Source organism: Mycteria americana, chromosome 5 (assembly GCF_035582795.1).
Source record: "Mycteria americana isolate JAX WOST 10 ecotype Jacksonville Zoo and Gardens chromosome 5, USCA_MyAme_1.0, whole genome shotgun sequence".
Taxonomy (NCBI): domain Eukaryota; kingdom Metazoa; phylum Chordata; class Aves; order Ciconiiformes; family Ciconiidae; genus Mycteria; species Mycteria americana.
Genome location: NC_134369.1, coordinates 70,930,289 through 70,956,634, shown reverse-complemented (window position 1 = coordinate 70,956,634; position 26,346 = coordinate 70,930,289). Strand labels below are relative to the sequence as shown.

The following is a 26,346-nucleotide window of genomic DNA, read 5'->3' as shown; positions in this document are numbered from 1 at the left end:
CCCTTCTCCCATCCCCTCGGGCAACGCCAAGGGCACAGGGATCGCAGCCTCAGGGTACCGGGATGGTTTGCATCACCCTTGTAAAATTGGATGCCCCCAAGGGTGGGCTGAGATCTGGCTGTCCGCCTGCCCAAGGCAATTTGAGAAAGCCGCGGCAGGAGACCAGCCTCACCCAGCAACTCCGGGCAACCTGCCACGGCCACAGCTCCGTCACTGCTGGCCGGGCCCGGCAGCAGGGGAAGGTGCCCCATGGCGGGGATCACGGCCAAGCCGTGCTGGAGAGGAACCTGCCCTGCCGGGTGCGGGAGGGAAAACATCTCTGCCAGGCTGCCATGTGATGTGTGACTGGTCCCCACTGTCCCCCAGCCCTGCCAGACCCTCCGTCCCCGTACAGCACCAGGCACCGATGAGCCCAAGAGACGCAAGCCAGCCCACCAGGTCTATGTCCTGCTTCACATCCTGGCAGCGCTGCCAGGAATCGCTGGCACGGCAGCTGCCTGCGCACAGGCAGATGTGTCCTTCCCGTGCCGCCGCTCCTGCCTTGCAGCATCTCCCTCCTGGGGACGATGTCCTCTCCCGCCTCCTCCCTGCTACAGCTTTCTCTTCCGCCATCCTGCAGCTGTATCCCTATGGCAGAGCCAGACGAGAGCCTGGCCAGGGAGTGACGCTTACTGGGAGGGACCGTGGCCATCAGTGGTCCAGGATGGGCTGAGAACAGCTGATTTGGAAAATTCACCTTCCACCACAAGGTCTTTCACCATCCTTGTTTTGCTCAAAGGGCTGAAAAGCTGGGAGAAACGCCGGGATTGCTTCCCGATGTCCCACGCTTTGGAGAGCACCCAGCAGAGACGTCGGTGGGAGCGTGCCGGCTCCTGAGTCAGCTGGCACCGAAGGCCCGAGGGCGGCAGATGGCGTGGGAGCCTCTGTCCCGCAGCGGGGTCCCTGGGGCTTTCATGCTGTTCAATCCATCACCCCTTGGCCCAGCCACGCAGCAGGCACCTCCGTAACCATTCCTCTAAAAGCTTTTTAAACATGGCAAACTCAACGTGCACCCTTAATATTCCCTCACACTGCTGCTGCAAGCCTTCCTCCCTCCTAACTGATGGCGATGGCTCTGCAGGGCTCATCGAGGATGGCGAAAGACCACAGCGCATGGAGAATTTCCTATTGTTTCAGACAAGAAATTGTTTTGCTCTCTGGGACAAGCACATAATCCTTTTTTTTGTGTGTGTGTGTATCATCATATTATCTTCTGAGCAACCACTGATGTTTAAACGCCCCCTGAAAGGCTCCCAAAATGCATGAAGTACGTGGCAACGCCAACCTTTGGCGAATCGCTGAAATAAAGTACCATCAAAAGAAGAGTTTGGTGTGAAGCCGTAAATAGTCAATACCGTATCAGTCAGGAAATCTACCAGTTCTTCAGCTCAGTGTGCACCTCACTAGTGTCATCTAGGAGATAGCTCTGTGGTTTACCCAAACAGACATGTCTTTTGGTGTTAAATGGTTGAAAAAGAAGCTGATAGTATGAGCGTTCATTGTGAACTTGCCTCACTTCAGCATCAGTACGTACTGAGACACAGAGAAGCGGTAGATACACACGCAGTCCCCCAGCGATCGCCGGCTGCCTTCCACTTTGCCGAGCGGTGCGTGCAGGACGGCATCCCGCTCCTCAAGCCGGGCGCGATGCACTCCGTCCCTCGCAGCTGCCCCCCGGGTCCAGAGCTCTCCTTCCTCTGACTCCCTCCTCGCTCAAGGCCATAAACACCCACTGAATATTTCTTTCCGCACCGGTCGGTTTAAGAGCCGTAGCTATTAAAAACAACCTAGTGCAGGAGTGTTTCCTCCAGCGAATGAGCGTGCTGTGGGATGCAGAGCACAATCAAACTGTCCCCTATCCCTAACATCTTTTCTCTATACATGCATATCCTGGCACATATATGCCTCGATAGATTTCCCTACATGCCTGCTTGTGCTACGCTATGAAAAAGACATTTTGTATTAAAAAAAAAACCCAAACCACAAACCAACAAACTCAAAGCCAGGCCTGTGCACCCTGATGTGGTCCAAGACCCTGACCCGCACCCGTGCTCCCAGTCAGCAGCTCCAGCAAACACAGCTGCCAAGCCAGTTGGACGCTCGCAGCGGTGGGACACGGACGAGCATGTCCCTTCCCCACGTCACCGCAGGCGGCTGCACTGGCAGCTGCAGGGACCCGCTGCCTGGCCTCGGCTCAGGGCTCCTGGCAGCCCCGACCCCAGCAGGGAGGCTCGGGCTGGTGGATCCCCCTGTTGATGTGGGGGCTGAAGCCTGTAGAGCCGGGACTCCCCAGCCCTCCAGGCTTGCTACAGCCACTGCCCCTGGGAGCAAACAGTCCCTCAGCCACCACATCCCCGCAGGACCCCACCGGATAGCTGTTCCCGACTCCCCATCGCTTTGGCGGCAATGCTCCAGCATCAATTAAGCAGCGCTGGGATAGGCAACAATTTTCACAGCCATAACTGAGATGTGGCACTGACCCCTAGTGACAAGCTCCTGCCCCGATGCTGCACAAGACAAGGGCTGCGATCGAAAAAGGACGCGCGGCCAAGAAGAGCGGGGATGCGGGAACGCTCCTCGTGTTGCACAAACCCCGCTGAAGGAAGGGATCCTTCTGCTGCAGGGCTTGGCAGGCTGGGGGAGCGTTCCCATAGGGGTGCATCCACCCCAGCCACCCCAGCCCAGGACACCAGCCTCTCCACTCACCACGCTGCGCCCAAGGCAGATGCACATTGACTGTACTTGAGAGAGAATTTATTTAAGACGTCAATGACAAGCCCAAATATCGCACTTCGCCTGCACCAAGAGCAGCGGGAGAGCGATGCAGTAACAGCAGCAGTGGCGTCAGTAGGGACGGGATGGGAAAGGACCGACGTAGAGCTCGTAGAGTGCAGTGTAACGACCTTATACAGCAGAGGAATGACGGGTACTCACGGAGGATCTGCTCGCGCCCTGACCTACTCCTTCCCTTGGGAATACTCAGCTGCATGGCAGGCTCTGATCTGCATGCTACAGTTTATTACTTTAAATACAAACATTTTGGCTCTAAGCCTGTCATTAAGTCCAAAAATGGTTTGTTTCAATTAAGGGCTTCAAGGAGAGCCCAGGACTAATAGTCTATTTCTGGGCATTTCAAAATACTCCCAACCATGAGGGCTGCTTGCAGGATGAGAAATAGAGACTTTACAATGCTCTCAGCAGCTCCTTACCATCATTTTTCCCCTCCCCAGTAACTTCAGAGCCGTGAGGAAGAGGAGCTGACCCTCCCGGCACATCTCAGTGGCGCTGTGGAAAGGAGCAGATGTTTATTGAAGAGGGTGGGAAGATCGTCATGGCATGGGTGGGAGCAGACAAAGCTTCCCTCCAAACACACAGCTCTCCCCAGCCCACGTCCCACGCTGTTCTGCAGGCTCAGGTCCTCCAGCAAGGAACGACAGACCTTTTGCTGTCCCTAGGAGATGAGCAGAGGCTAGAAAGCTGCTTCCCCAGGCCCTGCATCTCCCCATCTAGATACAGATGTGAAGCAGCTCCATCCCACATCGGGATAGCCTGTCCCCAGCACTGCCCGCCTCGTCCTTCATCTCCCTCCCCTCATTTCCACAGCACTGGTCTTTCTGCAGACCTCACTCCTCGCACCGTCCCCAGCTCAGAAAGCACCCACCTCGCTGCTGTCGCTGACAGCAAAGAAAAATTGAGGCTGCAAATAACCCCCAGGGCTCGTAACCAAGCAAACGCCAGCATTGAGCAAAGCTATCTTCCAATGTGCCAGCCCTTGGAATTTGCTGGCAAATTTTTGTCCTGGCTATTCATGGCTGTTGTGATGACCTAAGTTCTGGCCTTCGTAATAAAACTGCTTTAACCAGATACTCCTGTTACCCCTAAGGATGAACATGCTCACAAATTCGGTTCACAAATCAGGTGTAAACACAAGCAGGTGCCAGTTTAAGCAGCCCTGGAGTGGGTGGCATGCTTGCCCTTCCAGCTCTACATGGTTACAGTGCAGATGTAATCGCTTTTTGAGCGCAGGGCTTGCTGACACACATCAGCAGAGCCGCTACCGCAACTGGGGGGAGAGAAGTGTGTTTTTTATCCTGGAATCACTCACCCCTTCCTGCTCAGGGGCAACCGAAGCGCCTATGTGAGACATACAGAAACTACAGAGCAGGGCTGTGCTGATTCCACTTTTCAAGTGTAGTTCATTGCGCGGGCGAGCCTCCAGCACGTGGTGAGCTCACCCCATCTCTCCCCCAGCTATGGGGCGGGCTGAGCTCCCTCGCAGCAACCTCCCTGCAGATCTGCTCTCACCACGTGCTGTGAAATGCAATCGCAACAGTGGGAGCGCCAAGGTGTGGGGAGTACGGACACATTTCTGGCATCAGAAACCACAGCCACCGCAGAATGACCAGCACACTGCAGCGGGAAACTCACACTGAGACTTAGGGGCTGTTTTATCCCTTCACCATTAATTTACAGCTGAAAGCACTCCTCTCCTTGGTGTAAAGGCTCACAGAGGGCTGGGAAAATGAGGGGGTTTTCTGAGCACCATCCCAGACCTTTCACTGCCCTGGACAGGGGGATGCCCAGCTCTCACAGCTCGCTGTGTCTCTTGCCCTGCTTCTCCCTTGCCGCCAGCCTCGGGGCTGTCCCCCGCAGGTCCCTCCCAGGGGACCCGACCTTCTCTGCCTTGGTCTCCTGGGACGGCTCCTCCCGGACAGCAGTGTCCCCTCCTGGGCTTTCGGGTGGGTGCCACTCCGGTGTGTCCCTGCGGCGGTGGGAGGTGTGGAGGGGGAGCTCAGGCATGGCCGTCTCCATCATCTGGAGGAAGTTGTAAGCAGGAAGAGGTGGCTTCCAGTCTTCCTCAGACAAGGTACCTGAGAAGCGAACACAGTCCCACGTTAATAAGCTAAGAGTTATGTAGCCCCACCCCACGGACATTTCCCTTTCAAAGGAATTATGGCTTTTTTTGCTTTTCTAGTGAAAGCAAAATTAAAGATGGTTTCTTAAAGATCACCCTCTTTCCTCCAAAACTAACAACGCCAGCCAAATTAAACCAGCCAACTGTGCATTAATATTTACTGGAGCTGGCCAAGACTCCGCTCCCCAAAGGCTATGGGGGTCCCTCTGTCCTCAGACACCCCCGCTGCAAAGGTCACGCTGGGCGTCTGTCCACCCGTAGGTGGATGTCTCATTAACACAGTGTTAATGACTGCGTATTACTGGCCATTAGGAATGAGGGGAGACTGCTGTCTATAGGGGGAGGAAGTGGTCCCATTACGTAAGGATGCTCTTTAATTTATGCTTTTAAGATAGATCACATGGTTCGTAGCACTTAAAAGCTTGAGGAAGGAGGCTGTGATGGCTGGCACAGCCCTTGGCCGTGCAGTGAGCCGCTCAGCCATCACCTCACTCCTCTGGCACCCCTGAAAATTAAGGTCCCTATCTAGAGACCTAAATGACAGCCAGGTGCCTTTAGCAGTGGCGATGGAAAGAGGTGTAGGGGGACGGCTGGCCCACGGGGTTTTCCCAGCGATTACTCGGTCAGAAATGGTGTCTTCAGCTCTGGCGAGAGCCTACACAACCTACCCTACCACGATTTGTTGACAGCCGCCTGAATATGAGCCAGCAGTGTGCCCAGGCGGCCAAGAAGGCCAATGGCATCCTGGCCTGTATCAAAAATAGCGTGGCCAGCAGGACTAGGGAAGTGATTGTGCCCCTGTACTCGGCACTGGTGAGGCCACACCTCGAATGCTGTGTTCAGTTTTGGGCCCCCCACTACAAGAGGGATATTGAGGTACTGGAGCGTGTACAGAGAAGGGCAACGAAGCTGGTGAAGGGTCTGGAGCAGAAGTCTTATGAGGAGCGGCTGAGGGAGCTGGGACTGTTTAGCCTGGAGAAAAGGAGGCTGAGGGGAGACCTCATCGCTCTCTACAACTGCCTGAAAGGAGGCTGTCGAGAGGTGGGGGTCGGTCTCTTCTCCCAGGTAACAAGTGATATGACAAGAGGAAATGGCCTCAAGTTGCGCCAGGGGAGGTTTAGACTGGATATTAGGAAATTTTTCTTCACCGAGAGGGTTATCAAGCATTGGAACAGACTGCCCAGGGAAGTGGTTGAATCGCCATCCCTGGAGGTATTTAAAGGACGTTTGGATGAGGTACTTAGAGACATGGTGTAGTGGTGGGCTTGGCAGTGTTCGGTTTACGGTTGGACTCGATGATCTTAAAGGTCTTTTCCAACCTATATGATTCTGTGATTCTGTGATTCTGTGATTCTGTGATTTTGGAAACGCTTGCTTTGAAAGGCTCATTTTAAAATTCACAAGGATCAAGTGGAGTCAATCCCATCGCCTTTCTGGAGCCTGGAGCAGGATGGCAGCCAGCAATTCCCAAGATCCCTGTGGCACCCTATGTCTATGCATAACACACGAGGAAGGCACATCTCTGCTGCCTTCCTCCAAAGCTTCAGCAGGCTGATCAAGGCAGGAGGGATGCAGTGAAAAGCTTCATGGTACAAGCCAACCCTTTATGTCTCAAAGACCACAGCAAAGCACCAGCTTCCTTATCTTCTCCTGTCCAAAAAAATACTGGAAGGTGCCTAAAGAGCAGCTATTTCTTATGCTGACAACTGGGAGTCAGGAGATTTTTTATTAGCAAGTTGTGTTTCAGAAGGTCTGTTCACAGGAACCGGAGAGCATAGCCAGGTTTAGGGATTATTGCAGGGAAGAGATGTCGATTCAGAACTATTCACGCTTAGCTCTGAACATTAAACAGTCCCAAAGCAAACTCGTGAGTGTGGGTATTCTCTTCTGGCCGGACTATTTGTACTTCTCCAGCTCAAACTAGCATAGCTAGTTTTTCCATCATTAAATTCCAGGACTGAGAATTTATTGCACGTAGCATCTTCTCATAAACAGACCAGAGCTAACAGTGCGTGCTTAAGAATGTTACAAACGCGTGTCCACTTACTGCTGGGAATCTCCAGTCCTGCTTGTAGCTTCTCCAGCCAAGACAAGATGTTCATTTCAGTGATGGACTGCTCTGATGGGAACTTGAATACCTGACCCCCGGCATGAAGGTTCACCCAGACGAGAAGAGGCAGCGAAGGCACGGTGGCAAAGTACGCCTTCAGGACCCCGCGTCCCACTGGAGTCTTCTTCCTGTTGGGAAGAGGAGGTTGAACTTGCTCACCAGCGGTTTGGCAGCAGAACAGGACTGAGAGCCAAGCAAGCACCAAAGCCACATCCAGCAAAGCACACGCTTTTGCCTATGGGACAGATGTAGAAGCTCATCGCATTATTTATAAGCTCAATGCCTTAAGCAAGCCATTAGGGTCCAATGGAGAGGGAGCGGAGAGCAGATTAGATGCATGAAGAAATCCTCGAGCAGGAGGAGCTGGGGCAAACTCTGTAGGAGGGTGTGAAATGTTCTTCACCGTAAGTTTTTAAGAACAGGTGAGACAGGAGCGAGACAGATCCTGCAGCCCCTGTGGTTAGCTCCTGTTTGCAGAGAGAGCTACCAGCTCAGAATCACAGAATCACAGAATCGTATTGGTTGGAAAAGACCTTTAAGATCATCGAGTCCAACCGTAAACCGAACACTGCCAAGCCCACCACTACACCATGTCCCTAAGCACCTCAGCCAAACGGCTTTTAAATACCTCCAGGGATGGCGACTCAACCCCTTCCCTGGGCAGCCTGTTCCAACGCTTGACAACCCTTTCAGTGAAGGAAAATTTCCTAATATCCAGTCTAAACCTCCCCTGGCACAACTTGAGGCCGTTTCCTCTCGTCCTATCACTTGTTACCTGGGAGAAGAGACCGACCCCACCTCTCGACAACCTCATTTCAGGCAGTTGTAGAGAGCGATGAGGTCTCCCCTCAGCCTCCTTTTCTCCAGGCTGAACAACCCCAGCTCCCTCAGCCGCTGCCCATCAGCCTTGTGCTCCAGACCCTTCCCCAGCTCCGTTGCCCTTCTCTGGACATGCTCCAGCCCCTCAATGTCTCTCTTGTAGTGGGGGGCCCAAAACTGAACACAGCATTCGAGGTGCGGCCTCACCAGTGCCCAGTACAGGGGCACGATCACTGCCCCAGTCCTGCTGGCCACGTCATTGCTGATACAAGCCAGGATGCCATTGGCCTTCTTGGCCACCTGGGCACACTGCTGGCTCATATTCAGCCGGCTGTCAGCCAACACCCCCAGGTCCTTCTCTGCCTGGCAGCTTTCCAGCCACTCTTCCCCAAGCCTGTAGCGTTGCATGGGGTTGCTGTGGCCCAAGTGCAGGATCTTGCACTTGGCCTTGTTGAACCCCATACAATTGGCCCCAGCCCATCAATCCAGCCTGCCCAGGTCCCTCTGCAGAGCCTTCCTACCCTCCAGCAGATCAACACTCCCACACAACTTGGTGTCATCTGCAAACTTACTGAGGGTGCACTCGATCCCCTCGTCCAGATCATTGATAAAGATATTAAACAGAACTGGGCCCAAGACTGAGCCCTGGGGGACACCACTTGTGACCGGCCACCAACTGGGGTAAACTCCATTCACCACCACTCTTTGGGCCCGGCCATCCAGCCAGTTCTTTACCCAGCGAAGAGTACACCCGTCCAAGCCATGCACAGCCAGTTTCTCCAGGAGAATGCTGTGGGAAACGGTGTAAAAGGCTTTACTGAAGTCTAGATAGACAACATCCACAGCCTTTCCCTTATCCACTAAGCAGGTCACCTTGTCGTAGAAGGAGATCAGGTTGGTCAAGCAGGACCTGCCTTTCTTGAACCCATGCTGGCTGGGCTTGATCCCTTGGTTATTCTCTACATGCCGTGTTATAGCACTCAGGATGACCTGCTCCATCAGCTTCCCCGGCACCGAGGTCAGGCTGACAGGCCTGTAGTTCCCCGGGTCCTCCTTCCGGCCCTTCTTGCAGATGGGCATCACATTAGCTAACCTCCAGCCAGCAGGGACCTCCCCAGTTAGCCAGGACTGCTGGTAAATGATGGAAAGGGGCTTGGTGAGCACATCTGCCAGTTCCTTCAGTACTCTCGGGTGGATCTCATCAGGCCCCATAGACTTGTGAGTGTCTAAGTGGTGCAGAAGGTCACTAACCATTTCCCCCTGGATTATGGGGGCTCCATTCTGGTCCCCGTCCCTATCTTCCAACTCCAGGGGCTGGGTAGCCAGAGAACAATTGGCCCTGCTATTAAAGACTGAGGCAAAGAAGGCATTAAGTACCTCAGCCTTTTCCTCATCCTTGGTCACTGTGTTACCTCCCCCATCTACTAGAGGCTGGAGATTCTCCTTAGCTCTCCTTTTGCTGCTAACATATTTGAAGAAGTGTTTTTTGTTGTCTTTTACAGCAGCAGCCAGATTGAGCTCTAGCTCAGCTTTGGCCCTTCTAATTTTCTCCCTGCACAGCCTTGCTACACCTGTGTAGTCCTCCTGAGTTGCCTGCCCCAGCTCTCTCCAGCCCAGCTGCCGGCACTGCCCCATGCTGCAGCAAGTCCGCAGGGGATGGAAAGGCAGGAGCTGATGCAGAGGGCTGTGCTCAGGCGGTCCGGCCCCTGGGCAGCTGCTGGGTGGTTGCCCGAGGAGCTGGAAGGGCAACTTCCCCAAGTGACACAGAGAGCCAAAAGAGGACATCGAGACGAAGGGACAGCAAGCCCATGAAGATGCTGAGTCCTGCCGGCACTATTTTCAGGCTGAGAGTGAAGCTCGAGGTCTGAGCTGGCTCTCACCATGGGATTGAGGTCCTCTTTCTAGGACTGTGCTACTCTTTCCATGCCAATGGCCATATTCTGCTCTCTTTTGTGACAATGCCTTTTTGCGCTGACAAAGGACAGCTCTTTCTTTCTCAGGAAGGGAGAGCAAAGGCAGATGTGTAGGTGGGGAAGTTCCAGGGGCTCTCGTTTCTTGTGCATTACTGGCAAACAAATCATCTTCTCTTTGAAAACACGTGCATTCCCCGTTAGCTAAACTTCAGCCCACGCTGCCAGGCGCTTCCCAGACTTCAAAGTATGTTATGATTAAGACAGTGAGGTGTCTCTGGGCTTGGGCAAAACAAATAGAGGCCAAAAATTGAAAATGCAATGAGGGAGGGGAGGATTAAAAAAAACCCCCTCTCCTACAACTTTCTATTTCTTTAGCTCCTGGATTCATTTGGTTTCTTGAATATTTTTTAAGTTTGCCTCATGGGGCTGTCCCTCCTTCTGAAAACTTTCTTTCTCCCAGTCAACAATCAGTAATTGCCCTGTTGTGCTTCCCTCTAATTGCCGATGGAAAAATCACCATAAGACACTCTGGGAGGGCAAATGTACTTTTTTCTCCCACATGTGACAAAAATACAAATAACACCAGAGCCAGGGTCAAGCTACCATGCAATATCTTTGAGAACATTTTACTCTACTGAAAATTATTTCTGCAGTCAATTAAACATCTACTAATTTTACTTGGTCATGCAATTTTGCAGCTGCCCAGAACACATACTGAATCATTGCTAAATGATTTGACCTCCCAACTCATGATGACTTCAGATCGAATAAGCACATCACCAGCTAGACAGTGTTTTCAGTAATTGCAGACTCAGTTTTTTCTTGCCCTGAAATGCTAAGAGTGAGCTAATGGAATGAAGAAAAGAGGTTTTTACACACTTACAAGTTCAACCAGCAAGCCACAAACGCTTGGTGGGGTCTTCCTTTTGCCAGCTTCAGCATTTCCTTGCTTTCCATTTGACCGATGTCACCATCGCTGAACAAGATGAGGAAAGGCTTTCCGAGTTGCAAGTAGCGGGGCAGATTTTGCACGGTGATTTCTGGCTGCAAGACGTCAAAACAAGAAGTTGAGGTTTATGGGGAGGAGAGAGCAGGACAAAATTAGACTTTCTGTCCTTACGCGAGGGGTGCAGGGGCTAAGCAAGGCTGTAGGGTCCATGTTTAACACAAGCAGCTCGAAAACAAGTGGGGGTGCTGGGATCTTGGTGCACATTGGAGATGTCTACGCCCAACCCTGCCCATCGCAAGCCAAGTCTGTATGCGCAGCTGTGCGCTCTGAGATGAAGGGGTGTGAGCAGGGAAGGCAGAAGCAAGGCCAGCTCAGCCCAGCTCTACGTGTTACGGCTATAACCGGTCTCTGAAAGGCATGTGCAAGAGCCAGGGAGCAGAGCCTGCGAGAGGCCAAGCCACGACAGCAGCGGGTCTGTGACTATGAGCACAAGCCAGTCAATCGACTCCCAGGGTCTCCTCCCACGAGACCACACAGCAAACAGCAGATTTCTGTCCAGACTGTCTGATCCAAGCCATAAAATTTAAAAACAAATGTAACTCAGCATGATAGAAATAATGAGCAAACATATTTATTTTGCGCAGCTCCACGCTATAATCAGTGCTTCTGCAAACAACCGCAATGGAAAAAGGACACTTTTTTTTCTTTGTACTTACAAAAATGTCCAGCAATTCATATCTGATCATCCACACCATGTCCTGTGCGCTCTGTTTGGACAAAGCGATGCCTTCCACGGTCCGACCTCCGCTCCTGGCAAGGAGGAGGGCTGGGGGAGACACCGCGTATTTACGGGATCTGAAAAAGAGGGATGGCAACGAGAACTGCCCAGGGGATTTGGCACGCAGCATACCTGCTGCACACAGAGCTGGCATCCCCATGGTGAAAAGTGGGGACAGGGATGTAGGGGAGGGAAAGGCTGCTGCTAGAGGCACAGGCACCTGCAGGAGGAAAGGGTCACATTCCCCAACGCCCCTTCTCCAGCCCCTGCCCAGTCCTGATTTGATGGGGAGAGATGGAGCTGATGTGTTCCCTCGTCCCCTTCTGAAACAAGCACTTACTCAGCTTGCACCAGATGCTAAATATACACACACACACAAACCCAGCAATTTCTTCTGTAAAAAGACATCAGCAGCTAAATAATAGGGAAAATCCAAAACACCACCGTCTAAACTATTTGCTGGCACTTCTCTTTCATTTTCACACCTAAGGCTAGGTGGTGCAAATACCCACGCAGTGCTTTACTCTGCCTCCGAAGCCGAGGCTAACAGAAGGTCTTAGACTCCATCCGAGGGACACCAATCTACACAAAATAAGCTCCAGGAGATCTAATTTTTGGCTTGGTGAACACAGACAATTTTGCTGAAGTCCAGCCCCGCGTTAGAGCAAGACACACAGCCTGCACAGCCTTCTCTTGGTGGAGAAGCCAGCTCATCCTTTGTTCCCCAATGTTCTTCTGGTAAGAGGGTTCATGGGTATTTAAAGAAAAGCTGAGAAGGTGGAAAGAGCAAAAATAGGAGAAGTCTGAGCAATGAAAGGGCAAGGGGGTACACCAAGATGGGAGAGCAATTTTCTGAAAGTTTGAGGAACTTCAGTCCTGAAGGCTCAAGATGTCAGTGCCCAGAGGAAGGGTGCGACAGAGGAAGTCAGCTGCCTCGACAGTTTTTTTGGGGGTGTCTGTAGTTTATTTTTCAAAGGCTGCTGGCAATTTTTCAAAGGCTGTGACACCAGAATTGCTGGGGAAGTGAGTGAGGTGTAAGGACATTTTGGGTTGTGGAGGTGGGGAGGTGGAAAGCCTTTGATTCCCTTTTCAAAAGTGATGTGGTCCATCTTTTTTTTTTCCTGTATGAGAAAGATGCGACGCAGACTCAGCCTACTGCAGAACACACTACTTATTTTTAATGAAAGGCAGCTCATAGAAAAGCCATGTTACAACCTATTGCACTTCCCTCCGTGGTTTGCTCAGGCAAGTTCAGTTTGGACACTTATTTTAGCAGTTCTGAATGGGATGGAGATTTGTTCAAATTGGCTTTAAAAATCTCAGTGTTTGGTGGTTTAGGTCAACAATGACAAAGCAAGTGGAGGGAACTGCAGACAACACATTTCCATGATGTTCAGCTCATATGCAAGCCTTTCACTTCCTCCATCACAGCACTTATCTGTCTGGAAATAATACACGCACTGCAAATTTCTACGAGGCATCCCAGATCTGCACTGATATCTTGATAAACAGCAGCAGTAATGAATGACTGTAGACTTTCCTGAGGCTATCAAATGTTGTGAATCCATTGCTCAACTGTTCTTGGATTTCTCCAAGCCATTTCAGCTTTTTTAATTTATCTTCACAAATCCAGCACTGAGCTAAGCTTTCCCTTTTCTGTCCGGACTCTCAAGTTCTGCTACTCAAAGAAGTTGAATCTCACACCTCTGGTCATGGCTGGGAATCCTTTGAGCTACTAGGAAGATCCTTAACTTTCCTCTCTTTTGTTTTTCCAATTAACCTGTTGATTAAGAATGGTAAAACCCTAGAAAATTTTTAAATTCGGGGATTTTAAACTTCTCAAACTTCCACAGGTTTTAAAGAGACTCTCTGGCTTGATCATGTCTCAGAGGAGGTAACGACTCTTGCTCCCTATGTCTAAATACATCAACTTGTTCAGCAGCCTTTGATAAGGAAGTTTCTTATAAACTGCCAGAAAACCAGCAAATTCCCCATCTAATAGCTAGAGCCTACCCTGAAACCACTTCTTGTCTTACTGGTACCAAGTGGTTGTATTGTTGTGTACAACAGCTTTCTATTTATATAGCAGAGGCATTCGATGGGTACTATGAGACTTGCACTTAAATCAAAACCATCTGCAAACAAATACTTGGCAGGAATCTGTGACATCTAAGTATTTGAGAAATAAATAATTACTTCATTCAAACCATTTCTTCCTTAACGCTTTTTTTTTCCATTAGTTACCAAGCAGGCAGGTGCTTGCTGAGCAAACAGTTTTGCTAACAACATTCTTTGTCTATTTTGCATATCTTTTTCTCTGGGAAGAGGGGACTCAGCTTTCCGTGACTGGGGAGCCACAAATATTTCCTCCCTAAGTGTTTAGCTTAAAAGCTTTTCTCTTCTTAAGAAGGGAAGTGAGCCTGGCTCTTGCATAAGGAATTCCTGTAAGTGTTTACTTTCTACTTACAGCTGAGAAGATGACCATCTACAGTAGCTTCACCCACAAATCACAGCCAAAATCCAAACTTAGCAGAATTAATATCTATATAAACTGTATTAACTATTCCAACTAAACAGGAGCATGCTGCAGACCGCGGCTGGAGCAGGAGGATGGAGGTGTATTCTCGCATGTGACACCGCTGAGAGAACACAGGCTTTTTCTGTTAGTATCTTGTTTTGTAAGATCACCCTGCCCTCCTTTGCTTTTTTTCCTTCTATCAGCTGGGCTGAGATCCTTAGGAGAGAAAAGGCTTTTAGCTCGGGGGGTCAGGTTTTTCAGCCTGATGCTGCTGGTTGTGACTTCTGTACCTGCCATCGGCCAGTGGTCTCCCACCCCAGCACTGAACAGGCCTGGCACTGTCTCGCCTCTAAGACCCAACCACGGCTGGTGCTTTGAGCACACCACAAAAATGCCCGTGTCTCATCAGACACGCTAGAGATGCATCGCATCTGTAAGAAACTAACGAAAATAATTCACTGTTGCATTCCTGGCTGTTAAACCCACACCTGGAAAACAGGTGAAGGACCTTCTGGGATTTTTAACTCTGCCTTGATAGGTAATTCCTGATGGAAATGAGATGCCAGGACAAGCTGAGGATTCCCCCTGGATCTAGCTGCATTTACAGGCACTGAAGCATCTCTCACAGTCTAATCCAAAGCACTTTGCCCCTTGCTGGAGTGAGTCTTAATGACACAGTGAAGTGCATGGACTGCTCAAATCCCATTAGCTCCAATTTGGCTTAAAGTTAGGGCTGCAATTGATGCTTTTATTCAATCAGGAACTGACCTAGCAAACCTTGACTTCACCTTCACCATATTTGCAGGAGGAAGGCTGCTATAGTCTTCCAGCACTCTTCCTCCAGAAAGAGGGTGCACCCACCCCAAAGCTCTGTCTGGAAATGGTGATAATGTCTTGCTCTTGCCAAGGGGAGGGAAACGCGTGGGCACATCTTTCAAGAAAAAAAGATCCAAGGTAAGATTAACTGGTGACAAGACAGAGGTAGGTTCTTCCCCATCCTTGGCAGCTACAAACATCTTGCAGCCGGATGCATGTCTACCGGGAAGCCGGATGAGACCAAAGGGGTTTAACGCCTTTCACAGTGCTGCAGAAAGGCAGTCTGCTCCACACCAAAGCAGCTCCATGGACAGACAGCATTTATTTCAGGGCTTTCAAACCATTTTCCAGCACCCAGACACAATGCCTGCTCCTTGAACCAAGGGCATTGTGTGTGAAAGCCAAGAACTCCTTGGGACAAAGCCTGCCAGCAGTCACAAGCAGCCTCTCTTTTGGCTGCTCTTGGCAACTGGGGGAAACCATCAGAGTAACTCACATTTATACCCCTGGCTTTGCAGCAATCCCCTCACGCTCCCCTTCCCTATCCCCACCCCAGCAGGCACTTTTGCAGCATCAGGGCAGGGAAGATGAGATGAGAAGGTGAAGGAACCGCAGACAGAGTAAGACCAGTAACAATTTGTCACTTCCTCCTGATGCAAAGAGAAGGGCAGAACTGTTTTTTCTTCCTCACACACTGATCCTAGCTAGAGGGTATCATTTTTCCAGCCTGATTTTTCCCCATGTAAGTTTGGTCCTGTTTGTATGAGGAACCCAACAGATGCATGGGGGGCTGGCACAGGTGGAGGACTGAAAATACCTCGAGTGAACTTGAACAGCAGGAAGGGAGATGACCGTTCATCACACCAGGGCTAAATGAGTTGACCATGGACAGGTTGTAAATCAGTAGCAGAGCCAGGGCTACATCTCCCTTTGGCTGAGTCCTGACCAACCTCCCTACAGGACTAAGTCACCTGTAGCTGTTTGGGGCTGCTGCTAAACACTCAGCACGGCCAGTAACACTTGCTCTAGGCATTGGCTTTCAGTAAATGCAGATCAGTTTGAATTCTCACCAAAGAAAAAGAGAAACTACTTACAAAGCCAAGGCATCATCTTCAAAATACGTGCCCATCGTTACATGGCCACTTAAGATGTTTCCTGCCTCTTCGAAAGCTTCCCTAGCTGTAAAAAAGACAAAGATAGATACAAATATAAACAACAAAAAGAGAAGCGTCAGCTTCCTCCTGGAAACCAAATCGCTGTCTGCATACATAACACCCTCCCACAGCAAACTGTCAGCTGGGAACAAAACTACGATTAGAGGCTCATGAGACATGGATGTGTCTCATGGCCGCAGGCTATGGGAGGAGGAGTTGGCAATGGCTGAAAGGATCAGAAGGAAAGTTCCTATTCTGAGAATAGTATTTGCTCTTTACCCACCAGCACTGAGTTTCCAGGATCTGCACGACAGGGGCACTGATGGAAAATGAAATGTCTTTAAGAACTTAAAGTCCCTAAGTGTTCTTAGAAACAGGAAACCAATTATAAGCCTAAATAGAAATCTTGTCAATCCCAGTGACCTTTTGGAAATGACTTAACTGGAGTAGTGCTAACTGCTCAGCAGATAAACCAACCTCTCCCCTAAGCGTCTTTTGGTTTTATCCAGTTCCTCAGAGCAGGCAGAATCTGTTACAGGCATCCAGCTAGGATAGGGAGGATCAAAAAGCTAAATGCCTTGCAGAAACAGCATGCTCCACCGCTTTGTGCAGCTGCAAAGAGAGGGCAGCACCCCTGCCGTCGCAGCTCAGCATAAACCCACGGGCAGCGGCTGCTGGGGTCCACCACTCGCCTTACCGAGGCGGCGAGGTCAGGTGGGGAAGGAAAGACTGGGTTGGAGCTCTCTTGATCCATCACGGCTGAATCTAGCCGTGCTGAGAGACTGAGAGCAGAGCCCCAAAATGAAGCTGACTCCAGAGCTGGTTTATGCCCTTATAAAACATCCTCAGTTTTAGGCAGCTGGATCCATGGGAGAGACAAGCTTTGTGAGAACATGCAAGCCATAGTGTGTGAGCTTGTAAAATACAGTTATAGATCAGAGAGCAAAACCGCTGCTGCCAAAGGTAGGGTGAAAACGGGGCGGATTTCAACACCACCACCCCGCCCCCTTTGTATTGAGCAATTGAAAGCAACAAAAAAGGCTCTTCCGACTTAAGGAGAGTGAGAAATCACACTCTTTGGAGAAGTCAAGTTTTCCCAAGAGTTAAGGTTACATCTCAGATACAGCCATGATATATGGTGCTTTATAACTTAAATAAGATCTCATTCAGAGACTATTTAGTGTTCTTCATAATGTTCACCGTCATATCACAACTGGCCAGCCCAAGCTCTTGGGACTGGTGACTCAGACCTCAATAGACAGAGGCTGGCTCACAACTGGTCACTTTTTGGTTCTTTGCCTCCTGCTTTCCAGCTACACTCAAAGATGTATTTTCCATTGTGTTTTCCTGGAACCACAAGGACCACAAATTTTCCTTTACACTATTTTCCTTTCAAATGGAAGCTTAGATCCCTAAAGGAGTGGCTCATGGAGGGTTCAGACATTGTAGGAAACAACACACATACAACAAAGCTGGTGACACAGCTTGGCTGGTTCATCTTGTGATATAAAGAAACCACCGTCGGATGGGTTTGATGTTGGTTTCCAGCTCTTTGGTCACTTGATTTTATCAGTGTCGAAAGAAAAGCAACGCATAGGATCAGCTGATAAGGACCACTGAGTACTTCACCAACAAACCCCTTGTGAAATTGTCCCTGTACCAGCTACTGGAGAAAAGGCCACGGGGCTGACCATCAGCCCGCCCTGTGTCATAAGGCATTAAAGGACACAGCCTGACGTGGAAAGAGCAGGCTTACATGCAAACTTTCTCAGGAGAGCACTTCTACAGGCATTTCACTTTAAACCCTCACTTGAGACATCAGCCCGTGTTGAAGTACTGCCCTGCAGCGTCCCTGGCTGCAGGAATTCTCTCCTAAATCAGGACAACCTTCAGCAGAGTCCAGGCTTACTCCTTTCATCAGGGTCATTCCTGATGAGATCTTCCCTCGCTATCACACTTCCAAATTTTTCCATATTTTGGAGACCGTGCCAGACCCAGAGCCATGCACTTGCCTTCATTTCTCAACAGCTAACAGTGATGGTCTCTTAGCTCTGTGCAAGAAACCCCCAAATTCACACAGCTGCACTACAGACATGAAGCACTTCCAAAGAAGCTATTAAGTATTTCCTAGAAAATTAGCCCCCTGAAAGCACAGTTTTAATTCCCTGTGGGGGCTGATCATGCACTGCAGCACATGCCTTGAGCTGGAATCCCCGCTACCTTCCACGACAGCTGCCGTGAACTGCACAAGCGCAGCGTCACTGCAGGATTTGGGAACAAGAAGGAATAAAACTGCCAGATGAGGAAGGGTCTACAGCTCCTGCAGAGTTTTCAGAGGCAGGATCTCAGCACAACCCCTTATTCCTCTAGCAGAAGGCATCTCATGAAACCATGCTCTCCTGTAGCATCTTTGCATGCCACCTTCGCTTGGTTTAAACGGATGCTGGCAAGCCCTACAATGTTACCAGACCTTTGCAGAACACAGGTATATTTTTAAACATTTGCTGCATGGTTTAGGAAAGACTCTTACTTCCAAGTATGCTTCCAGTTTCTGCATAGCAAACAAATTTCTCTCCTATAAATTCTCCAAGTTTCCAGGAAAATGCTCATTCATTGCCCTAGTTAATACCATTCACTCCTTTGTAATAAATTTTAATTATGATTTGCCGACAAGCCTCTTCTAGCTCAGACCCACTGAAGGGCTTCTTAACATAGTTCTGACACTAAGTGTTGGAAAATAAGGAAATTTTACTGGATATTAGGAAATTTTCCTTCACTGAAAGGGTTATCAAGCATTGGAACAGGCTGCCCAGGGAAGGGGTTGAGTCGCCATCCCTGGAAGTATTTAAAAGCCGTTTGGCTGAGGTGCTTAGGGACATGGTGTAGTGGTGGGCTTGGCAGTGTTCGGTTTACGGTTGGACTCGATGATCTTAAAGGTCTTTTCCAACCCATACAATTCTGTGATTCTGTGAAAAAATCCAGGGCTTTATTTAACTGGACATCTCGTTGCTTTGTTCCAGTTAACTGGAAGTGGTAATGACACAGTGCGTTGCTGGTTCACGTTAGAGCAGGAATTCTTGCCGTGAGAAAATAATTGGAAATTCCAGATAAGTCTGCAGGCTGATAAGAGCGGCAATGTGGTTTCCCTGACTCTGGCCTGGGTTTGGTGCCAGAACAGCTGGCTCCGGTTTTCCGCTCCTTCGGGTCATTCTGCATGCCGCTCGAACACCCCTCAGGTTACAGGCAGTGCAAGCATCACGTACCTCATCTCCCTTGGCATCTGCGGCTCAGTTACCCCAGACTGCGGATGCCATTCCAGATTGCAGACTGAGTGTGCCCCGAGGGAAGAGGCAATCTTGCGGGCTCTGCACAGAGCTGTCTGGAAACCTCGAAGACTCTTGTTTGCACAGAAGGAAATTAACTTCTCCTATATAGGAAAGAGTCTGAGCACACACATTCAGCTGGATCCAGGCAGGTTCCTTTCACGAACCCCTCTCACCATCCCCATGTTGCCCAAGGTCCTATCATGGGGCTAATCCAGGCTCCACTACTGCAGAGAGTGGAATATGTGGAATAGAGGGGAGATTTTGGAGCTCAGCTGATGAAAACCAGGGAGAAATGGACTAAAGGTTTTTTGAGATCAGTAAGATTTTCTGCTATATTTAACAGACTTAGACCCTCCAGACGGCAGCAGGCCTATCAGCTGTCAGCTGGCTCGGTGAACACAGCCCAAGTGTTTTCTGGTTGGTTCCAGACATTTTGTTTTGTTCTTACCGCTGAGCACAGTGGATTCCCTCTGGACGTCTTCATGTGAGAAAGTAGCTTGGTTTGCATTTAACCAAAGTTTACAGGCACAACGGAGCTTCAAAATGAAAAATAGTCTGAAATTTTGATCTTAAGACAGATCAGAAAATTCTCCTTTTTTAATGCAGTAATTCCCAGGGGTAGCTGGTAACTGAGAGACTGTGGGGTCGGAAGGTCCTAGCTCTCCACTGTGGATTTGACTGAAGCATGACATGATGGTCCCTTTCCAGCCTGACTTCATCCCCTCTCCCTTGTTAACATATATGACTGTCACATGAAAAATCACCGTAGCTCGCGGGTCCATTTTCCCATCTTTCAGAAAGGCTGTGGAAACCCAGTGGATCCTGGACCGCAGCTATGGCATGCAACGAATGATACTGGAGCAGCATCTGCGTGACTAACAGCACCCTATGGAGCAGGCAGGAGGGAGAGCGTGACTGCTCCAAGATTCAGCCGCTGGCCAGGACTAGATTGACCAAGACTACAAAGTGAGACAAATTCAAACAAGTTCAGAACACTCCTTCCAGCAACTTTGCTTACCATTTCTAGCTGATGGCCACCACGCTGGGGGCTGTGCCCACCTATTTCAAAGTCCACAAGTGGATTTCATTGAGTTATTCACATTTCATTCCTTTCAATGTAAGAAATTTGTATTTTACCTCATTGCTGCTTTGCTTTTTTTAAAAAAAACAAAGGTTTTGGATTGCGTGTTGGTTGCAAGGACTGGGACTACCACATTTGCAGGAGGAGGAGTCAGCAAGATAACTATCAATCCAATAGTGGAAAGCGCTTTCTTTAAGAAAGAGTATGTTGTGACATCTTGTACATGGACTGCAAGAAGAAGCTGATGGATCTGGGCTTGTTCAGTCAGAGGCTAAGAGGGGATTTAATGGCAGCTTACAACTACTTTGAAGGGGACTCATAAAGTCTCCAAGTGCTCTAAGCACCATGTCTCAATCTCTGTTGGGGTTGTCAGATGCTACCACACTGGGTGTAGTAAACATGCCGGGCAGCTGAACGTCCTCTGAGCCAGGATATGGACCTTAGGTCCCACATCTGGAATCACCTGCTATCTTCTTCTTGCAAATATAAAAAGGGTGGTGCCAGGCAGGCTGTGATGTGAATAAACATGCTTAGAGAAAATGAAACACGGAGGAACTTCCAAGCACCTGGAATCATCCCTCTCCCATCAGGAATGAAGCTTAACCCACAAATACCACACTAACCTTCACTTGTGGCTGTGCTAAATATTCCTAGAAGCGAAGTGTGGTGATAGGATGACAGCTCAGATGGAAACTCTCCTCTTAAATATCCTTCTGCTTCATCAATTGTGGCCAGCTTCAGAGGACAGGACACTCGGCTCCTATGGAAAGGCAGAGAAACAACACGGGCTGCCTTCTTCTTCACTTTTGGGATGAAGAGACAAAAGGGCAACCTCAATCCAGCAATGCCCCAACCCAATATGACAACTGTTATGTCTCATTGGAGACAAAAATCAGTCGCCTGGGAAGGAAGGACAACGCCTAGTCACAGAAAGGCACTGGAGCTGGTTATGGGGAAGAGAGAACAGCCCTGAGCCAAACCGGTTGCTCTGAGATCCTTGGGATCCCCATTAAAATCAACAGAGAAGGACTTCCAGCAAAGAGAGAGGGACAGTGGCAACAGATGGATGCACTGTCTAAGAACAGATGTTCCCTAATATTGAAAAGCACAAAAAGTTATTAAGCTAATTTCCAAACCAGGTCTACAATCAGATCTGACATTATTTTTCCAAAAAGGATTTCCATTACACAGACTGTGAAGTATCCAGAACATCAGCTAGCAGACGTGCCAATCTTACTGTGTGGGGACTCATTAACAGACACTTACAGCATGATGAAACTGGTCAGTTCTTCGGTTCCCCACATGCCATCGTACATCACTGATCTCTCTCCCTTCTTGTAAATCTTGATGGTAGGAAACTGAGTGACATTCTCCTTTGTGCAAACACCAGGCCAGTCCCAGCAGTTTACCTGAGAGAGCAGAACCCCTTGAGTTCCTAGAATGGAAAAACAAATATGTATAACTAGTATGAAGGGAAAAAAAAAAGAAATGGTTGAAAAAGAGAGCTTTTTGTGAGCTTCTTTGGATATTATCGCATAGTTTTGTATTAACACTGCCAGAACTCCTATTTGCTTTGGCGTGCATCTTACACGGCTGGATCCTAACACACTGCATGCACATGGAGCGAGCCTAGGTGGGCTACCGCTGAGAAGTTGCTGGACCATTCCTGGAGTCAAATGCTGCTTTGTGTGGGCAGGATGTCAAAATCCAGCCCCGAATACACAATCCCTTTGAGTACAGGCTATCTCCCTCTTGAAATCGTTCATGGATATGCCTTACACTTTTGAGCATAATAGTAACTATTTCCAGCCTGTGAATGTATTAAATACCCCAGCAGGTGTGGATTGATCCAAACAACAGACCATGGAGAGAATAAACTCAAGGAAGTGGTAGGTTGCATTTCTCAGAAGGAAATTCCCAGAGACATTCACATCCAGCTGGTTACTCAAAGCAGCACCATGAAACCCTGAGGCAACTGTCCAGGAGCATAAGAGGCAGTAAGGAAAGGACCTTAGGAATAAGGCCAAGACAAAGAAACTATGCAGGCCCTCACTTACAGGAAAGAGGGAAGATAAAGCCTGGCACGGAGGAGGCTGATGCATTCAAGGCTTTTTCATTTATTAAGGTGCCCAGTATTGAAAAGTGTCTGTTCTACCTAAAGCATTCAGCCCAATACACAAGAAGCAGTTAAAGGTCACATAAACGTGATAGACGTAATAGAGGCTGGCAGTCTGGTGGCATTCACCCTATCCTCCCTATGCGAGCTGCTCATCTCCAAGCCACTAGCAGGTATCTTTAGGACCTTAAGAAAGAGCCTGGGGTCTCCCAGGTAAGGGAGAGGGAAAGGGAAAGCACTTGGGAATTACAGAGCAGTCAGTGCAACTTTGGTTCCTGGTACTAAAAAAGATTTGTACGGGTCTCACCAAAGCGATAAACTCAAGGGATTCATAAGCAGTGAAATAAATGAAGGTTGGGTGCCTGCATGCTCTCCATGAGCCCAAGACACAGTGCCTGCAGCTCCAGCATGTCCTTATCAGCCTTTCTTTCACCTGCAGGTTGGGCGATGACCAGCACACACTGCTGTTGGTCCACAGCCAGCTGGGAGATGAACCATCACCAGCTTCACTAGCCACCACCCCTTGGTTGCCAGCCTCGCCTAACCTGCCTCCTACCTCCTTGCAGGCTCGACCAAGGACAGCAGGGCTGTGTACAGTCCTCAGGCCATACGTCTCCCATGCCCACTGCAGGAATGCCATATCTCAGAAATCTTCATGCCTTCCCTAAATTCGTTTGAACAGGATTCAAGAGTTACATGGGAAAGATGGGATGAAGCCTAGAGACAAGCACACACATGGAGGCAGACCATTGCAAAGCGTTCTTCAGAAACCGGGGTCAGGGCAGGTGATGAGGATTTCTCAAGAGTACGGCAGATCAAAGCTTTCTTCTCTGTCTGTCCTGGGTTTGATTCTGATCACTATTTTCATTAAAGGCCTGGCTGATGGAATAGAACACACGCATCCAATCTGCAAATGATCCCAAGCCCAGAGGGGCAGAAAGCAATTGGAAGGGTAAGGTGTAACAACAGCAGCATTCTGTGATGAGAAGCAGGATGCACAGATATCATCAGTGCTGCAGAAAAGGGCAAAGCTCATCCTGGGGTGAACTCTCAACAGCATCTGCAAGACATGAGAGGAAAATGATGCTCTTCTGTCCTGGTGAGACCTCTGCAGAGCCCAGAGTCAGGCTGGGAAACATGTTTTTGGAAAGGCTTAAGCAGATGAGAGAGAATCTGGAGGAGTTTGGAAGACATGCCTCCTGAGGAAAAACCCAAAGAACTGTGTTTCTTTCGATTGGAAATTGCCTGGAAGAAAGAAACAATAAAATCTAACAATAAGTAAAGTCTGCTCTGGAGGTGACAGTGAGATCACTCTCTCTTGCCAGCTGGGCAAGGACAAGCAACAACCCATTCCCAGGTAGGAGGGGTTAACCAAATATTAAAACAAGCTACTGAGAACCAAGCACAGCTGAGTCTTTTTGGCAGAGAAGCTGTGGAAGGGTTTTAATCACAGGTTAGAAACATGCCTGCCAGGGATGGGCAAGGCACCTCCACAGACAAGGGTGAAGGCAGAGGTGACCTTAGCATGTGTTTCTATCCCCTATCCCTACGTCCTTGGTATCCCACTGGATCATTTTCTGCAACCTTCATTTTAGGTTCTGCTTCCCAGCTCACATGAGGAGTTTGCTGCTGTTCTGCCTTGTGTCAAACTCAGGTACAGAAAAAGCAAGCGGCAGCACGGAGCTAAGGGTCTGCAATTCCATTCAGACAGTCAGGAGTTGTCAAAACACTCCAAGAGAGCAGAAATGGTTTGTGTCATTCTCCAGGCTCTGAAATAACATCTCAAATGAAAAGCCTGCCCCTGGATTTATTTCACACCTCTGATCCAGTACAGCTGGTTCCCATCATCTGTTACCACATAATCTTGCAGCTTGCCCAACTCTGAAAAATAATGACATAGAAATAGGGCTTTGATGTCTTGTTAAAATTGAGTTGCAAGGCTGCTCTAAGGTCCCTCAAATATGCGTTTTGGTATTTAGATACTACCTTGGGGGATTACACACCAAAAGTGCTCCAAAGGAGCCCCATCTGGCCTGAGGAAGACCTTGCACAGGAGGATCACTCTCCCATCCCAATCTGCACCATATTATTAATCACTGAACGAGCAGCAGTTTCAGGAGCTGAGTAACTCAGCAACAGACTGTTCAGCCCTGTGGTCACTGTTGAGCTGCTGGGCGGGAAGAAAGGTGGAAGAGGAACACAAGATCCTACTGTTCTGTGATTTTAGGTGCTACCAAAACCAGCAACAGCGACAACCTCTGTCCTAGGAGTCTTTTAAAACCAGGACAAGACGAATCATCAATGCTATAGGGAACAAGAAAAATCAAGAATCCCTTAAACTTCTAATCTTTTGAAGGGCAGGACTGGCATTAGAAACAGCTCACTTGAAGAGCTGGTCCAAAGGCTATGACATGAAAGAGAAGTTATGTGTGAAGTGCTGCATTTCAGGAGGAGGAATCCAATATGGAATGGGAAATGACTACCCAGACAGCATCACACAATGGACTCCTAAATCCTTACTTCAGATTTGGGTTCCATGAAATTACATTGCTAAATCATGCAGGTGATTTTCATGCCTTTGAACTACAACTTCAGACCCCTGTCTTTGGAAGTCAGTGGTCAAGAAGACTCCACAAGCACAGAATAGGGAAGCAGAACTGCTTTTCATCACAGTATATTGCTCTTCTTAGATATTGGTTTCCTCTCTTCTTTGCACAAAAGGCCAATGACACACCTAAGAAATGCTCAGCACTGTCTCACCTTCACATCCTCTTCTCCTGTCCGAGGGGTGCTGCTTCCATAAATTGACATCTTGCAAAAGAAAACAAGAGCGGCAGCAGTTAGCCCCAGAGGCAATGAGAATGGCACGCTCTTGCTGCAAGAGCAGAAAATGTGCTCAGTTCAGCAAGACCGGGATGCTTCTCTTTATCTCTTGCTAGATTGGATCTCTCAACAAAGGGAGAATACTTGGGGGGCTCTAAACTTAATTTTGCGATGATCTGCTGAACATCTGTTACTGGATGATTCACAGGGTCATTCCAGTCTCCAACCTCCTCCATTCCCTTGCACTTGATCTCATATGGCCTCTTCTCAGTGCCATTTTGCACAAAGAATTGGCATCAAAAGTGGGACCTGGTTCTGCAACTCAAAATGTGCCTCTCGAGTGGGTAAGTCATGCCTCAGACAGCTGGTCTTCCTAAGGGCTTCTCAGCCCTTAGGAAGAAAGCTCCACCTCAGAGAGCAGACAGGAATACCAGCGCTGCTGGGGGAGCTGAGAGCTTGCCCCAAAGCCATACCCCATGTTTTATTCTCAGTCCTGCATAGCTCAAGATCTTCTTCCTGATCCAGACTTCTGTCCCTTGCACTGCCGTATATTCCCTCATCCTGGCCATAACTGGGAGCCCAGGGACCCCCATCCTTTTAGGTCTTCCACCTCCCCTGGTAGCCTGCCTGTGACCAAAGCTCCCTCCGCAGCAGAGAAAAGGATCTCCAGATCCACTAACGCAGCCGTTCCCTGTCCTCTCCAAGGCCACAGCAGGGAAAGCAGACTGGAGTCATTCCACACGTCACATCCGGCCTGGGAGTCTTTGGTGGGACCTCAGTGATCACAGAGGAAAGGCGCTGACCCCAATCAGTTCATAATCTCTGTTGAGAATCTGCCTGCGGCTGCTTCCACGTACCAAGATTGCTATCAAATGATTCAAAAAACACATGGTGAAAGCCTGGCTGTGCAGAATCGGCCAAGCTTTGGCCACTGGCTCAGGAAGAGGGTTTCATCCACTGACTCTCCCAGGTTGCTCCTCTAGCTGGTC

The 26,346-nt window shown here is 49.3% G+C and overlaps 1 protein-coding gene across 1 annotated transcript in view; it reads right to left on the bottom strand.

Moving 5' to 3' along the window:
• Nucleotides 1-2,781: 2,781 nt before the first annotated feature.
• The window catches only part of TXNDC16 (thioredoxin domain containing 16), a 43,845-nt gene continuing 20,280 nt past the window's right edge, over nt 2,782-26,346 (bottom strand). The window contains exons 15-21 of the mRNA XM_075503943.1: nt 21,685-21,853; nt 21,042-21,178; nt 15,952-16,036; nt 11,462-11,600; nt 10,680-10,840; nt 7,002-7,192; nt 2,782-4,910 (exon numbers count right to left, since the gene is read on the bottom strand). Coding sequence (XP_075360058.1) covers nt 4,627-4,910; nt 7,002-7,192; nt 10,680-10,840; nt 11,462-11,600; nt 15,952-16,036; nt 21,042-21,178; nt 21,685-21,853 — 1,166 coding nt within the window. The 3' untranslated portion in view covers nt 2,782-4,626. The remainder of the gene's footprint in view (nt 4,911-7,001; nt 7,193-10,679; nt 10,841-11,461; nt 11,601-15,951; nt 16,037-21,041; nt 21,179-21,684; nt 21,854-26,346) is intronic.